Source organism: Danio aesculapii, chromosome 20, assembly GCF_903798145.1.
Source record: "Danio aesculapii chromosome 20, fDanAes4.1, whole genome shotgun sequence".
In the NCBI taxonomy this organism is placed as follows: domain Eukaryota; kingdom Metazoa; phylum Chordata; class Actinopteri; order Cypriniformes; family Danionidae; genus Danio; species Danio aesculapii.
The window spans coordinates 33,413,799-33,431,377 of NC_079454.1; the positions used below are offsets into that span (position 1 = coordinate 33,413,799).

The window sequence follows — 17,579 nt, forward strand, 5'->3', positions numbered from 1 at the left end:
TTTGCTGATCTGTTTAAGCATGATAGAGGTTTAAAAGAGTGAGAGGTTCGTTAAAAGTAGCTAAATGTTTATTATGCACAAAAGAATGCGCGGAACGTGCAAAATAGGTTAATTAATTAACCGATTTATTTATTTATTTTTGTCAAATTCAGCCATTTAGAATATGTAATTCATAACGAATGTCACAGGGTTTCACCATTTTCACATTTATTGCGAATTACAAATAACCTTTATAAAAAAAAAACACACACTTTATAAAAAAAACAATGTTCAAGACACTTAATTCCATTTAATTGGCATAAAGCCTAAATAACAAATACTTTTGAGTGATTTCTCAAAACGTGGAACTTTTTGCAGTTATTAGCCTCATTTTTAATTTAATTATGAGATTTAAATACTAGGCCTATACGCTTTATTTACAATAAGCACTATTTTAAGCTGGATTAGCTGGTTGGTTGGTCATCATAACTACACTTTTTAGATACCAAAAGTAGTTCCTAGATTTAGAATAAAGAAATAAAGAAAAATAAAGCCCTTATTTTTAAAATACAAATTTATTACATCATATTATGTAATTAGAAAAAACAGGAATCTGTTAAAGTTTTTAAATTATCATATTGTCATTTACAGGCAAATAACAAACTGGCCAGCACATTCAACCTACCTCAGTCAGAATCTGGGCATTTGAATAATAATAAAAAATATTATTATTAAAACATAACAATAATGTAGAGCTTCACAAACTGTCTAGCCTCTCTTGTTAAAAACTAGGCTACATTTCAAAATTCATGGATAAAAACATTAGCCAAATCATTATTTTAATACATTTTTATCTGTGTCGCTTTTGGTGTTCATATCTTTTTATTGGTCTTTTTTTTTTGTTTGTTTCAAGAATAAGGTCCAAGATTAAGAATAAAAGTCAATATTTTCTCTGTTTGAAAACAACACAGGTCACTGGTGAAAGATGACTTCACGTCAGATTGTATGTTATCTTGCACAGTCACACCGGAGACAGCCAAGGACTCCGAAGGGACGCTTTTTCGTTGGGTTATTTTCACAATTTATGATTTAGTTTTCATGGGACAAATAAGCTCATGCATTGGACAAATTCTGGACCTTTGTCAGTGAGGAGTTAGTCCTACAGGCCTGATATCTAGGCTAATTTTTCATTTCAAGAACAAAATAATTATTCTCGTGATAGCTAATATCATCCCAAGCACCATTTACCTCAGTCAATGATTGTGATGTGAGGGTCGGATGACCCATGAAATCAATGTCTCTTGTAGTTCCTTTAAAACCTGCTTTTTCGTTTTAAAATTTCATTAGGACAATCTTGAGTCACACACATTAATAATTTTCAAAATTTAAACCAAGTAATCCAGGCTCATCCTTTTTCTTAAGAGCTCTCCAGTCGATGAAGATACTTCACTTAGGCAGCCTAATTAGTGATTTTTGTCCTCGCACAATTGCCTCTGTCTCCGTTGTGCATTCAAATCAAGCCCTTAATGCACATGGTAATTGTAGGCCTGTATAAAAAACCTGATTATTTTCACACTGATCAATAATCTTATTTATCTCAGGGCACGTGGGCTAACCTTGATTTCATATATGGGCTACATATGTCTTGGCTTATTTTCACACCAAATATCTTCTTATCTACAGTAGCATCACTGAATGATTTTGCACACCTCGTTCATAAACTCTGCTTGCAAACCGCTGAAAGCAGCTGCCTGAGGAGGGGAAATGACTTGGATCATCCAATTTAAGGCTATCACAATAACAGAGCTGCTACACTAGTAGTGGAGAGCTAATGCCACAATCCACGACATAAAACCTGCGAATTTACCCTCAGACATCAGCGCACGCAGTAGAATAGCCCTTAATGCGAGGCATTCTGAGTCCCCCATTTCCATCAGGCTCTCATGACTGCAGAATTGCCGTGGACTGCAAGTTATCAAGAGGCACTAATTTCACATTAAAGACCATTGACTGCAGTGGCTTGATTCGAGGGTTTGCGACAATTAACACAATCAGAATCGGAGCCCAGATCGTTTACCTTGACTCCGTAATTATTTTTTGGCCGCGCGCGCTATAACGCATTCGCGAAATTGCACACGGTGTCAAAAACCGAGAGGAGAGAGGATGCTGTGCTGCCTGTGCATGTTCATATAAAGGCACTGTCTCAACACACACACACGCGCACACACACAATAAAAAGAACAGTCAAAAACATATTGTTTAATTCAGATTTTCATAAACACTGTCATGCTGCTGATCTTTTAAAATGCCTCTCGATTAAAGATTAATATTAAGTAGCCTTAATTGATATAAATATTTAACAGTAATTTTATATAAACATTATATATTCTATGTGATTAGCCTAATCTGAGAAATTGCACAATTTGAAGCAGCGACTGTTTTGAACTGAACTGTATTTCCTAAGTAACTTAATGATGAAAGTAATCTGTACTATTACTGTTAAAGATCAGTAAAACACACACACACACACACACACACACACACACACACACACACACACACACACACACACAAACACAGACACACACACACACACACACACACACAGATATAGATATACAGTTGAAGCCAGAATTATTAGCCTCCCTTTGAATTTAATTTTTTTATATATATTTAACAAATGATGTTTAACAGAGCAAGGAAATTTTTAGAGTATGTCTGATAATGTCAGTATGTCTGATTATTTTTTTTTAAAACATTTTAAGGTCAACATTATTAGCTTTAAGCTAATTTTTTTCGATAGTCTACAGAACAAACCATCATTATACAATAACTTTCCTAATTACCCTAACCTGCCTAGTTAACCTAATTACCTAGTTAAGCCATTAAATGTCACTTTAATCTGTATAGAAGTGTCTTGAAAAATATCCACTAAAATATTATTTACTGTCATCATGGCAAAGATAAAATAAATCAGTTATTAGAAATGAGTTATTAAAACTATTAGGTTTAGAAATGTGCTGAAAAAATCTTCTCTCCGTTAAACAGAAACTGGGGAAAAATAAACAGGAGGGCTAATAATTCTGACTTCAACTGTTTATATATATATATATATATATATATATATATATATATATATATATATATATATATATATATATATATATATATATATATATATAATGACAGAAAACACTTCTGCTCACCTTAAAGATCCTGTTTAAAATGTGATACATTTATAATACTTCATTTATAATACTTTAAGCTATAACTGTGATATTGTACTGTGAATATATGACAGTAATTTCAAATAAAAATAGGCTATTCTATGTGACTAACTGAGAAAATTATCATTATGCAGCATAAGGGTTTATGAACTGAACCGTATTTCCCAAGTAACAAAATGTAATAATGATAACCTGTAGCAGCAACACCCTCAAGTACAGTAAAAATTCTGTTAAAAATTAGCCTATAAATATATATATTTTTATTATTCTTATAGAAGACTCATCTGCTCCCAACTAATATTTGAAATATGATACTCTTATACTGAGCTTCAATGTCCTATATGTTTTGATTAGCTCTTTTATGATCAATATTGTTCTCGGTCATTATGATTCAAATCATTATTAATGTTGAAAACTTCAGTTCTTTGTGTCAGTTTCATGTTTTGTGGAAACAGTGATGCATTTTCTTTTTAGGATTTTTGATCAATAGGCTATAACATGAAATAATAACAACTATTAATTGAAGGAAAATACTTTATATAAATGTAATTAATCTCATATCTGAATAATTTGTCATTAATGAATAGGATTTAAAAAAAACGTTAGAATTGATTTATTTATTAATATATGACAAATCATGGTTTGAACATACCTCAACTATTTTCAATATTAATAATAACAAATATTAAATTATTATATTTGCAGAACAAAAATTGAACAAATTCATTAGATTAAATTCATTAGAATAAATTTACATAAAATCTATTTAAAATAATATTTAACAATATTGGCCTATGGCTTTTTATTAGGCATTTAAAATGCAGCCCGGTTAGCAGGAGAAACTTCTATCAAAACACAAAGGTTTGAACTATATTTTCCTAACAGTAAACAACGTTAGAAGAGTTGTATTAAAAACAAAACTAATAAAAATTAAAGTGTATAATTAACAAAATAAACGAAGGGTCACCTCACACGTTTTAGAGTACATAAGCTACATAATCAGAAACAGCATTGACTAAATCAGCTTTTTTGCTGCAACACGTTTAAAGATTTGGTGTAAAAAGTCTATCAAAATACAATCAAATATATATATTTTTTTCAATTGAACTGTAAATTTTACAGACACAAATAACTGAAAGCTGCCTTAACTGGTCTCCTTTACACTTCTTTTAGCTTTGGACGTTTCAAGGCAGGTGCACCGGTCATCTGAAATCCCGTTCATCGCGAGACTAGAACAGGAGTCATGTGACTGACACAGGATAGAAAGAAAACAGGAATCTCTGGAGTTTTGCAGCGGACTGTATTCAGTGTAAAATAGAGATGGAGTTATCTAAATGTACTATTGCGGTGTCGTGTTCGTTTGTAGCATGGACTATTACATTAATGAACTGCTTGGTTTCTCCAGCGGACATGAGTGGCGATGGTGCAGTAAAGCTACCAGCAGCAGTCATTCCTGTATCAATGACGAATAATTTGGAGTTTTTCTACTCTCTCAGTCTTTCGTCTTTTCCAGAGGACTTGGAAGTAAACGAGTATTGTGTTGAACTGCTTCGCATTTACGGCCAGCGCTACGTGACTTTCGCCAACTGTCTGGTGTTTTATGCACGACCTGTCAAAGTCTGTCAGAACTGTTACACTGGCTTCAAAGGTCTGAAGGAGATATATGGAAATATATCATCAGGACAAGTAAGTGCTCATTTCAAACATTCATTTACTCGACATCTAACGTTATAACAGCAAATATGTCTTATTTTTAAGACTGTTTCACAGAATTTCCCTACCGCTGGTCACATGTTCTCATGTCTCGTGATGGTGTGTGTGAGTGTGTGTTCAGTGTCTCAACAAAGCCTGACTCACACCAACTCTGGAACTATTTAGTGAGCCTAAAAGTCTATTTCAAGTTGAAGTGGCAAATTTAAAACAGGGCTTTATGGGGTTTATGTCATTTTTACATAAATATAATACACTATCATGACTGTCATGTTTTTACCATGATTTATAGAATAAACTCACTCAAACGTCATTCAGTATATCAGTATAAGTTATGTCAAGTTCTGAACAACAACCATTTCATCATATATTAAGTATATAGGGTGGGCCACTTATATGAATACAGCTTAATAAAATGGGAATGGTTGGTGATATTAAAGTCCTGTTTGTGGCACATTAGTACATGTGAGGAGGGTTGTAAATAACACATGAAAGAATAAAGATGCGTTAAAACCATGAACTTTTTTTTCTTGTGAATTCCCAATAAGTTTATTAAGGTGTATCCATATAAATGGCCCACCCTGTATTTCATTCATTCATTTTCCTTAGACTTATTCATCAGGGGTCACCACAGCGGAATGAACCGCCAACTTATCCAGCATATGTTTTACGCAGCGGATGCCCTTCCATCTGCAACCCAGTACTGGGAAACACCAATACACTCTCACATGCATGCACATACACTACGGCAAGTTTAGTTTATTTAATTCACCTGTAGCGCATGTCTTTGGACTGTATGGGAAACCGGAGCACCTGGAGGAAACCCACGTGAACACAGGAGAACATGCAAACTCCACACAGAAATGCCAATTGACCCAGCCGGTACTTGAACCAGTGACCTTCTTGCTCTGTGGCTCAGTGGTTAAGCACTGTCGCCTCAGTGTCGCCCCATATTAAGTATATATTAAATAAATTTATTCATTTTCTTTTCAGCTTAGTCTCTTTGTTAATCTGGGGTCACCACAGTGGAATGAACCGCCAACTTATCCAACATATGTTTTACACAGAGGATGCCCTTCCAGCTGCAACCCATCACTGGGAAACATCCATACGCGCTCATTTACACACATACGCTACGGACAATTTAGCCTACCCAATTCACCTATACTGCATGTCTTTGGACTGTGGGGGAAACTGGAGCACCCAGAGGAAACCCACGCGAACACTGGTAGAACATGCAAACTCCACATAGGAATGCCAACTGACCCAGCCGAAACTTGAACCAGCGACCTTCTTGCTGTGAGGCGAGAGTGCTAACTACTGAGCCACTATGTAACCCTTGATGATATGTTAAAGACTATATTCAAGTATATGGTCACAATGTCACCACAAAATACTCATTAAAAGTCATTTTAAAACTTCTAACCATTGCTTTTACACATTTGTTGACAAGAACTGTTCAATAATTTGAAATATAATCAAAAGTTAAGTATGATCGTTCTTTTATATATTTTACTAAGCACAGTTAAGTGTGTTAAGCTTAGTGATGGAACTTTGTTTTAAATATATTTTGACTTTGCAAAATATATACATATTTTGGCTATACAGTTGAAATCAGAATTATTAAACCCCCTTTGTTTTTTTTTTTCTTTTTTAAATATTTCCCAAATGATGTTTAACAAAGCAAGAAAATTTCACAGTGTGTCTGATAATATTTTTTTCTTCTGGAGAAAGTCCTATTTGTTTTATTTTGGCTAGAATAAAAGCAGTTTTAAATTTTTTAAAAACAATTTTGAGGTCAAAATTATTAGCCCCTTTAAGCTATTTTTTCGATAGTCTACAGAACAAACCATCATTATACAATAACTTGCCTAATTAAACTAACCTGCCTAGTTAACTTAATTAACCTAGTTAAGCATTTAAATGTCACTTAAAACTGTATAGAAGTGTCTTAAATATCTAGTAAAATATTATTTACTGTCATCATGACAAAGATAAAACAAATCAGTTATTAGAAATGAGTTATTAAAACTTTTATGTTTAGAAATGTGTTGAAAAAGTCTTCTCTTCGTTAAACAGAAATTTGGGAAAAAAATAAACAGAGGGACTAATAATTTAGGGGGCTTAATAATTCTGACTTCAACTCTACACACTACCGGTCAACAGTTTAGGGTCAGTTATTTTTCCTATTTTTAAGAAAATTATTCTGTTCATCAAGGCGGCATTTGTTAAATGTAAGAAAAGTTACATTGTTAAATATTTATTAATATTTAAAATAACTGCTTTCTTACTGTATGCAGTTTCAAATTAATTTAATTAATATTACTCCAGTAGTTATTGTTTTTATTACTATTACCATTAATAATAATAATAATAATAATAATAATAATAATAATAATAATAATAATAGTAGTAATAATAATAATAATAATAATAATAATAATAATAATAATAATAATAGTAATAATAATTAATATAAGAAGGATTTCTGAAGGATCATGTTGACTCTGAAGACTGGAGTAATTAAGCTGAAAATTCAACTTTAAAATCCCTGGATTAAATTATTAAATTAACTTATAAACTATTTTTGAACAGTATTTTTTTTATAGTGCAATAACATTTCACAGTTTGTACTGTATTTTTGATGAAATAAATTCAGCCTTGGTAAGCAGAAGCTTATTTTAAAACATTTAAAAAATCATACTGATCCCAAACTTTTGACCAGTAGTGTATATAAAGTCGCTATTGTACGTTTTAGTGGATTCAAACAAGATTGGTTGTACATCTTTGATCTATGTTATCACCTACAATGGTATAGTAAAACATATGTAAGTTAATAAAAATCACATATGGACTTCTGTTGTAGAAGTTAATCCAAAATACTTCATATCTTGTGTGTTTGTCCTCATAAAAGGGCCCTGGAAATGTCAGTTGCCATGACAGCCTGACGCGTTCTGATAGGTTGATGCTGCTCTATACCCTCTACAGCAATTTAGAAGACATCTGGACATCAGCAGAATGTGATCGTAAGTAATAATGTTGTAATAATAAAACTGGCATTAGGCTTGATCCTTCCCCTATTTATGTTTCTGTCCCTTTCACTTCTAAACAGATGATATACTTGCAGTAGATAAAATGATGTCAGTTTTCAAGTAACTTAATACCTTGTTTTTATTCAACGTAATGTAGTGGATATTGTGAGGATTTTGAGTTTGGTTTATTTTGTTGATTAGAATGTCTGACTGAACATGAAGAGGCTCTCACCAATGACACTCGGTACTTCATGGCTACTTTGAATCAGTCACTCAGCTGTTTTGAGCAACATCTGGTAAAATCAAACAGCTCGCATATGTAGACAGAGTCTCAGTTGAAATAAATGACTGAAGTTTGAAAATATCCTGTTTTCTAAACAGAACAACCACTCTGAACTGTGCAAGGACTGCAAAGCCCGATACAAAAGGTTGAATGAGCTCTATGGTAAAATGGAGAAAAACCAAACCCTCTGCATTGATATAGAAGACGCTGTAAGTATGCACTAGTATATATAGACCCTGTTACATGACTCAAACTCAGTACTGACTTTTTATCAAATTAAGTTTTATGATGGGAAATCTGGGAGAAATGTAAAATAACATACTCTATAGCGCTTGTATATGTAGAAAATAAAGGTTTGAATGCATTACACTACAAAGAAGTAACCAAAGTAAGCACCAAACTGCTGTATTTCACAGATTCCTGAGGTCTGGACTAGTCAACATTAATTGACAAAAGTTCAAAGCATGTTTTATTATTATTATGTTATTCTTATAAATTTTATTAAATAATTTTAATATATTTATTAACATATTTTGATAGATATTTCAGGAAAACAAACGCGTAGGTGTAGACCATTTTGAGTGATGTAAACAAACACTGTGGTCCCAACATATTTCCTGTATTACATTTTTAATTCCTATAGCTTTTGAGGAATCCACAAAGAGCCACATATTGATGAATAATGCTATGACAGCTGTTTTAACATTAAGTTATGATTTAATTGCCTCTTGTTACAGTTGATAACTTGATGAAACTATGAAATAGTTTGATAATAAGCTGGAAGTGTTCATGGGAAAATGACATGCCCACACTGAAATGGTCTTTAGTAGGTACTACATTTGGTATGTAAAAAATTTGTTCTGTGTAGTATGAATTCAATTTAATAGTTTTCACTGTCATGTGATCTACAGGGTTAGTTGTATCATGTCACTTATTTACAAATCCTGTTTATGTCCTCATGACTGTCAAGTGCCATCAGTTGCACACTTCAGAATCTTGTTAGAAATTGTTGGGCATCTTGGTCCTTTTTACTTTTTTTTTCTTTTCTTTTAATGATTATGAAAGCTGTGATTTCAGGCATACTGCTCATTTTGCATAGTTTACTTGCTATATAGTATGGAAGTAGGCATATTAAAATGGAAGGCTCTATCTAGTAAGAGGATGTCAAACATTTTGTTTTTGAACTATTTTACAATAGTCACAGTAGTCACAGTTACTTGTAGTTACACGTAGTAGTTACCTTGTAGTGTAATCCACGTTGTTTTCATTTCTCACGTCTCCTAGCAATGAGTCACGGATTCTGTATGAGTTTGTTTGGAAAAGCTTGTACAGCTTTATTAAACAAATTGATGCCTCAAAAAACAAAATCTATTCCCCTTTTGATTGGTGATTCTTTAAAGTTTACTTTGAGAGTCACTTTGAGAGTCAAAATAATACAAAACAAATGTGGGCAATACAAAATTAAAACCTATGGTTCTTGGCGACACATTAGGGTATTTTGAATGTACTCCAGACCAATTGCTGTGAAAAAAAATGTTGTAAAGATATTAATTTTGGATAATGTTAAGTGTCTTTGTAGGAGACAATTGTATTTAACTTGTTAGTCTTTATAGTTTTATTTGACTTTAAAAGTGCCAATAGCTGTTCACTAGCATTTTATCAATCAACAAGGACTGAAATTTCACATACAAATCTCAGCCCTTACTATTTACATATACATGCTTCAGCCTACATCTTTGCAAAACATGAAATGCATTGCTCCAGCTACATTTCATTTGTACATTTCTGATACATATTCTTCTTCTACATGTCTATGAGAAGTCATACAAATCACCTAGTGAACTGCTGACCTAAATTCTTGCCTAAACCAAAGCAAATGTGTATTCAAAAGCAAACATAAGAGTTTACCTTGATTTTACTGGACTCGAACCTGATCACTCTGCCTCACAAGCACAAACCAAAAGTGAGCTACCTAGCAAACTGATCACAATAGAAAAGTTGTCCACATGGAGATAGATAGATAAGTCTAATGTATTCTTTTACAAATCATAGACGCCGTTAAGGTGATTTGTGGTACGTATTTGGTGTTGTCCAAAGAACTGCATGTTAATCCTTTATACAAATGAAAATATGTACCTGTAAAATCTTTAATGTGAGAAGGAACAAAGGTTGTTGGTCTCATACTGCCCCGTAGTGTTCATTTTACCTTAGAAATTTAGTTAAACCATTAAGTTTCTTTATAATTTCACTTCTATGTCCGGCCATCTTTGAAACGCCTCTCAGGAAGTATGGCCAGACATTCTGTTTGAATGTGGAAACATCAAATTCTCCAAATAAGCTTACAATTAAATTTACATTAGAAATCACCAATAAAATGAAATGGCAATTATCTCTTAAGTTTTATTTCTAAATGTTCGAATCGCACAAAATCTGCAGAAACTCACGTCTGGCTCAGGCCCCTTCCCTGGAGTATTGTCAGTCTATAGTGATGATTGGCTCCTGTACTAGAAGGCGGGGCTTCAGTTGCCATATTGACCGTTACAATTTTTCCTATTTTAAACTATACGAGTGACATGTCTTGTGTAATCTGTCGTCTTTGTTCAAACGTATGTTGAAGTATATTATTGTGATTTCTCAAAAATGTAGGCTGAAGCACTTATTTCCAATGAGCCTCTGTTGACAAATCTTCTTTAATGTCATATTAAAGACAGAAAGTCACCTCAGATATTAATGGTCTGACGATGAGTGAATTAATATAAGATTTCCATCAGTAGATAAACATAACACCATCAGAAATCTGCAATTAATTACCTTGCTTTTCAGATGAACATAACGCGGAAGTTGTGGAGTAAAAACTACGGTTGCTCGTTCCCTCGTGAGGAGACGGTGCCTGTCATCGCAGTGTCCAGCTTCATGCTCTTCCTGCCCATCATCTTCTACTTAAGCAGCTTCCTGCACTCAGAACAAAAGAAACGCAAGCTCATACACCGTGAGTAACCTGCCAGTCTGTGCAAATTGTCTTTACTAAACTTTGCTCAAGGACAAGGGCAGAGGTTAATGTTAATTGTGCATGCATGACCCTTACTGCTTTAGCTTTTGTGGTCAAACAGTGCTTAAAGTCCCTGTGAAATCAAAACAAAGCTCAGCATGTTAGTCTTTAGGATATCTATAATTTAGTGTGCTCCAAAACAAATTTCACATTTAGAACATATAAACCAGGGCTGCGTCCTCAGTAGTTACTGTATTTGAATTTAAATGTACTACTCGACCGTTAGAATAATATGTTCTATACAGTATGTATGTGAGCAGTATGAATGGAACTCGGATGTAGTACATCTGCTATTTTGTCATGATCACATGAGCAGTTGCGTCGCTTCACTCCCATTCATGAATTTTTTTCCGTGGCAATATGTGATGGCGTAGCGTGCATCGGATGCGGACTTAAGAATCTCGCCAGAAGTAGTAAGTCATCCGGTTACTTCTAACACAATTTTCGAATTTCGAATTTTTTCGAATACTATGAATTTGGACATACTACTACTTGGCTTGCATACTGATTTTAGCATATTATATAGTATATGGAAGTATGTGATTTCGGATGCAGCCATACTTTTTTCATCAAATATAATAGTTCGCCTCATACTTCAGTTTCTTATCAAATCCTCTGACCAATCAAATGCTTTCTAGTATCTGACATGTCCCGCCCCCTTCAAGATGCTTCTCATGAGCTTTTGATTTGATGCACTTGAGCTCAACCACTCTCATTGGCAGAAATGTATATAAAAACAAAACACTATTGGCTGTTTTTCAAAAAGGGGAGGAGCTACTCTTATGTCCTGCCCTGTCTTCGTGTTTCAGTTGAAACTTTGAATTTTTTAAATTTCAAAGCATTTCACGGGACCTTTAATTGAGTGTTCTTAGATCAACAACACTACTATTTTTAGCTGCTTTCAGAACCTTAGTGAAGTTGGCACCCTATGAAAATAAATAATTCCCAAAACTATGCCATTTGTTTGTGCTGATTTGTGCCGCAAAAAACAACGTTTGTGCTGGTTTGGGGTCTGAGATATTGAGCATTTTTTTTACACCTCATGTTGCTCAAATCACTCCAATTCAGCACAATTCATTAAAACAAACACAGTATCTGTTTTCCTCCTTTAGAAATAACCAAAATATTGAGCCGTGATGTCACTCTCCACCCCATTTCCTCTTAATCGCACAAAATGGTGTCATTCGTTTGTGCTCGATCTGTGCTGGTTTGTGCCATTAAAATAAAGCTGTATCTATTTTCATTGTTTAGATATTGCCTAATCAAAATATTTCAGGAGCCGCAACATCACTCTCCACCACATTATTTCCTCTAAATCGCACAAAACTGGTGTCATTCGCTTGTGTCGGATTTGTGCTGGTTTGTGCCTTTAAAATAAAAACTTTATCTGTTTTCCTTGTTTAGATATAACCAAAATATTTCAGGAGCCATGATGTCACTTCACCCCAGTTCTCGCACAGAAAGTGCCATCATTCATTTGTGTCGTTGAAATGAATATCAGATATTTATATTTGTGCACGAATATATTATTTCAGTTTGTGCGCCATTTGTGCTCATTGATGCAAAAAATGTTTGTGCTGCTTTATTATTATTAGGCCTAATAAAATAATATTAGGTCATTCAGAGGTCTCTCGGCCCTAGTTGCTCCATATTTACCAAAATAGTCTCACTTGTGTGTTTTATTTGTGCTGGATTGTACCTGAAAGTTTTGTTAGTGCTGCTTCTAATATTAAAATATTGCATATTGAATTAAAGACAATGACTCAAACCAGCACAAATCGAGCACAAACGAACTGTGCTGATTGTGAGTGATTCGAGCAACATGGGTGGAAAGTGACCACACACGGTCAAAAAAATAATGCTTAATATTTCAGAACCCAAAGCAGCACAAACGTTCACTTGTGCGGCACAAATCAGCAAAATCGAATGGCATTGTTTTGGGGATTATTTATTTGTATGGGGTGCCAACTTCACGGAAGTGCTTTCAGACCGTTTACAATACAATCTCTGACTTCAAGGTTAAAGTATGCATTGAATATTCTGGCACATCTTCTGTCAGTCTGGTTTAATCTATTCCCACATCCTGATCCACAGCCAAAAGAGCCAAGTCCAGCAGCAGCCTAATGAATATCCAAGACAAATTCAGCTGAGCGGAGAGGGGAAAAGAGCTTCACCTCTCCTGCTAAACCCACAGGCACTAACAGCATGGATGGAGGAGGTTTATGTCTTCTGCTGGACCTCAAACACATCCTGGATCAAATAGTTCATGATCACATTCTGTCATTTGGTGTCGTTTGGTCTTGCACTATTTGTGATTTGCACAGTTGATTTAAAGTGATGGTTCACTCTAAAATGAAAATTCTTATTACAAACCTGTTTGAGTTTCATTCTTCTGTTAAACTCAAAGGACGATATAATGAAGAATGTTTTTGGAAAGAAGAGCTTTTGACTTCCATAGTATGTTTTGTTTTTATGTCAACTTTTTTCGATATATCTTCCTTTGTGTTCAACTTAAGAAAGAAATTCATTTAGTTTAGAACCACTTGGGTGTGAGTAAATGATGAGGACATTTTCATTTTCGTGTGAACTAAATTTGCCAATTATTTTTTGTTTGGTTTGTTTTTTTGCTTTGTGGCAATTTTTTGTAATACTTTATAATAACTACACACTATGAATCATTTATTAAGCATAAGCATAAAGTGGATCCATTATTTAAGCATTAAATCTAAATTAATAAGCAATTTATAACTGCAGATACAAATACTTTGTTCTTGACTTAAAGCACATTTATAATGTGCTCAATGATTGTACTTTTTATAATTTGTGACTGATTGGTTTTTCATGACTAAATTAAGTATTGCATTATTTACAAATCATTTGTATTTAAGAGTAGTTCGGGGTTTTTAAGATTATTCAGAGTTAGTAAATGATTTATAAATAATTCAAATTAACGTTTATATATCTTATTATTCAGGAATATATTAATAGTTCATTTGTATGTTACTAAATGCTTTATTAACTCAACTTCATCCAGTTTTGTGACCTAACGTGAGCAATATTTATGATTTATAAATCCCTAATAAATGACAATTAAAGGCTCAATGAACAACAATCTTTGCAATCTTTTCTAAAAAATAAAATTACTGTAAAAATTAAGCATTGCTGAATAACAGGAGTGTCAAAATATAACATTAAATCAGATAAAACAACAACAATATAATACTTTAACAATGTATTATGAGACAGCATTTCAATGTTATTATAGCAAAGTTTAAACTGTACAGTAATTTTATTTTAGTTAAGATTGCAAATATTTAATTTTCATTTGATACAGTTTCATTTGTGTATTTTCAAATGAACAGAAATGAATGAAGTCATTTATTTTCTTTTTTCCCTGTTTAGACCAGAACTGAGCCTTTAATAGCCATTTATAAGGGATTTATAAAGCATAAATAGTCTTCACTTTAGGTCACAAAACTGGATGAAGTTGAGTTAATGAAGCATTTAGTAACATACAGAGTAACTATTAGTTTATGCCTGAATAATAAGAATTATAAATGTTAATTTGAATAGATTATAAATCATTTACTAACTCATTCTGAATGATCTTAAAAACCAGCAACTACTCTTAAATAACTGGTTTGTAATACCTAATTTAGTAGTGAAAAATGAATCATTAAGAAAGTAAGAAAACACAATCATTAAGCACATTATACATGTGCTTATAAATCAAGAATAGAGCATTTGTATCTGCAGTTATAAACTTCTTCCTAACATTTATTAATGTAGAGTTAATGCTTAATAGATAATGAATTCACTATTACCTATTGCTTAATAAATTATTTATAGTGTGTAGTTGTTATAAAGTATTATTGTTTTGTTGTTTTTCAGAGATGATTTATGTTCATTTCAATAGTTATAAAGGATGTTGAATATATATTATTGTATTTAAGGTATGGAAACTGCAAAAATGCTTTTCTTACTTAGATTTTGTCTCTTTTCTTGTCCAAATATAAAAAAAATAAACAAATCTTGATTCAAGAAGCATTTTCTAGACAAGTGAAAAATATTGTTTGTTTTTAAAAATAATATGTCACGATTACATTTTTTTTCTTAAAACAAGCTAAATATTCTACCAGTTAGGAAAGTAAAATAATCTTGTTTTTGGTTTGAAATAAGATTATTTTACTTGCCCCACAGGCAAATTATAGAGAAACCCATTTTTTACTTCTGGAATCAAATATATATTTTTTACTTGTCTAAAAAATGCTGCTTCATTTTACCATTTTCAAATATTTGCACTAGAAACAAGACAAAAACTCTAAGAAAAACATTTTTGCAGTGAAGGAGAACTGTCTTTTGCGTGAGACTGGTTATGCTGCATTTTTACTGCACTAAGAAAGCATGTTACATTTTATACTCTCCATTTCATAGGTAATAATGAATGTGTGTGCGCGCACAAACACACAAGCATTACATGGCACAGGTACCACTTCTGGAAGCACTCCATGTGCATTAGAGAAACAAGTTCTTGTGACAAAAACTTTATTCAGGGTTAAAGGTGTAAGCAGTGAGTTGAAGAGAAAAGTAAAGGACGGAAGAGACTTCATAAAGGTTTCTAGATTTATGTGCCTGTTAGATTTACAGTGGCGTTTTAACAGTCTTCTCTAATTTGTGGTTAATTCAGATGTTTGATGAACACTGGAGTCTGTAAAGTGTTTGAAAACTGATAATGATGAATCAGAAGAATCTTTTTATTTACTCTTATATTCTTATTTACAGGAATTTTCTCCATTGCTGAGACTTGAGTGTTATTTATTCATAGGATCGCTTTAGTTTGTTGCACAAAAAAAATCCTTGTGAAACAGTTTCCAATCCACTGGTTTCCTCATACCTCTATTAAAATATGTTAATAGTGCTTAACTCCTAAAGCCTTCCTTGTTACGATTGACAGGTTTGTTGTTTTCAGGGTTACATGGACTTTCCTTGGATTGCAAAGTGCCCGTTTCCCCAGTCATTAGCAGCTAATCTAAATGTAGGATAAAGTTACTTGGCCGAATAATCGTACCAACACATCCGTTTAAGCTGCATTGGCTTTTTGGTCTTATGGAGCCGAGCCATTGCCTATCACACTGCCCGGTAAGCGCATTTTGTTTGATTTGTCCAATCATATGATCGTACAGAAAGATATGAGGAAAAATAGCCTTTTCATACCCAGCTCATGAGTGCAATGTCTAACAAGAATGACAGCTTTTATCCCTGCAATGCTATTATCCGTTAAGCATTGCTGAAAGTCATTACTCCTGACCTGACTGCCAAATGTAGCAACCAGGCGAATTTTATGGCCACGTGTCTGACGAATTGACGCAAAAGCTGAAATACCTTTTGAGATGAATGACCCAGGCCTTGCTTTACCTGACAAGAACCTTAGAGAGGGTATAAGATTAAGATTATCCCTCATCACGTTTTGCCCTGGTAAGAATCAGAGCAGTGACTTTGGACCTTAAGCAATGAGCCCATTATGAAATATCTCTGAACTCAACAGGGGCTTAGAAATCAGTGTAGCTGATGAAATTTGAACTCTTTCTTTCAAAGTTGCCATTTGGATTTTTGATCTGCCATTGGAAATTCAAAATAGTTTTTCTGTGTTGATGATTGCTTTGTATGTGCTCTTGAGAAGAACTTGCGTACTAACACAATGCTTGATTGTGTCTGAACCTTTTATAAGGCTGTAATTTTATTCTGAATAATAAAAACTCATTCCAAAAGTTTTGATTTAATGTATTTATTTTCTGTATATATAAACAATATGCTGCATGTAAAATGTCAGCAGAGTTTTTACTATGTTATTATACTCATTCATCTGGCTTGTTTCCAAGTACCATAATACCCCAAAGAGCTTTATTTTTGAGAGAAAAAATATTTTGGTATTTATTTTTAATTATATTATTATACATTTGTATTTATTTATTATACAACTTTGTATTTTGATCCTAGGTCCGGTTTCCATTTGTATTTCCTCGTTAATTGTTTGAGAAAAAATCTGACATCGTCAGTGATATGTACAGCATAAGGTGTCTTTATTACTATTTATTCATTAAAATGAGTGCAAATTAGATTTAAAAAGATTCTTTTCCTTTTCTATTTTTTTTATTTGTTTTATTGTGCAGTGCAAGTAACGTTAGTAGTTAAAGCCCAGTGTTTAAGGATGGATGGATGGATGGATGGATAGATAGATATACAGTATGGATAGATATATGGATGGATGGATGGATATATAGATAGATGGATGTATAAAT

The 17,579-nt window shown here is 33.2% G+C and overlaps 1 protein-coding gene across 1 annotated transcript; it reads left to right on the plus strand.

Moving 5' to 3' along the window:
* The first annotated feature begins 4,459 nt into the window (after positions 1 to 4,459).
* Positions 4,460 to 17,048, plus strand: ostm1 (osteoclastogenesis associated transmembrane protein 1). Its single transcript, XM_056445343.1, has 6 exons — positions 4,460 to 4,892; positions 7,831 to 7,942; positions 8,150 to 8,244; positions 8,330 to 8,440; positions 11,055 to 11,220; positions 13,375 to 17,048. The coding sequence occupies exons 1-6, from the start codon at positions 4,527 to 4,529 to the stop codon at positions 13,428 to 13,430; spliced, it is 906 nt and encodes a 301-aa protein (XP_056301318.1). The 5' UTR covers positions 4,460 to 4,526; the 3' UTR covers positions 13,431 to 17,048.
* The last annotated feature ends 531 nt before the right edge of the window (positions 17,049 to 17,579 follow it).

What these genes read in the sequence shown, in the direction of transcription:
- ostm1 (XM_056445343.1), top strand. Translation starts at nt 4,527, where the DNA reads ATGGAGTTATCTAAATGTACTATTGCGGTGTCGTGTTCGTTTGTAGCA. An exon ending in GAAATATATCATCAGGACAA is followed by an intron (nt 4,893 to 7,830) that starts GTAAGTGCTCAT and finishes TCCTCATAAAAG; the next exon opens with GGCCCTGGAAATGTCAGTTG. An exon ending in GCTGTTTTGAGCAACATCTG is followed by an intron (nt 8,245 to 8,329) that starts GTAAAATCAAAC and finishes TTTTCTAAACAG; the next exon opens with AACAACCACTCTGAACTGTG.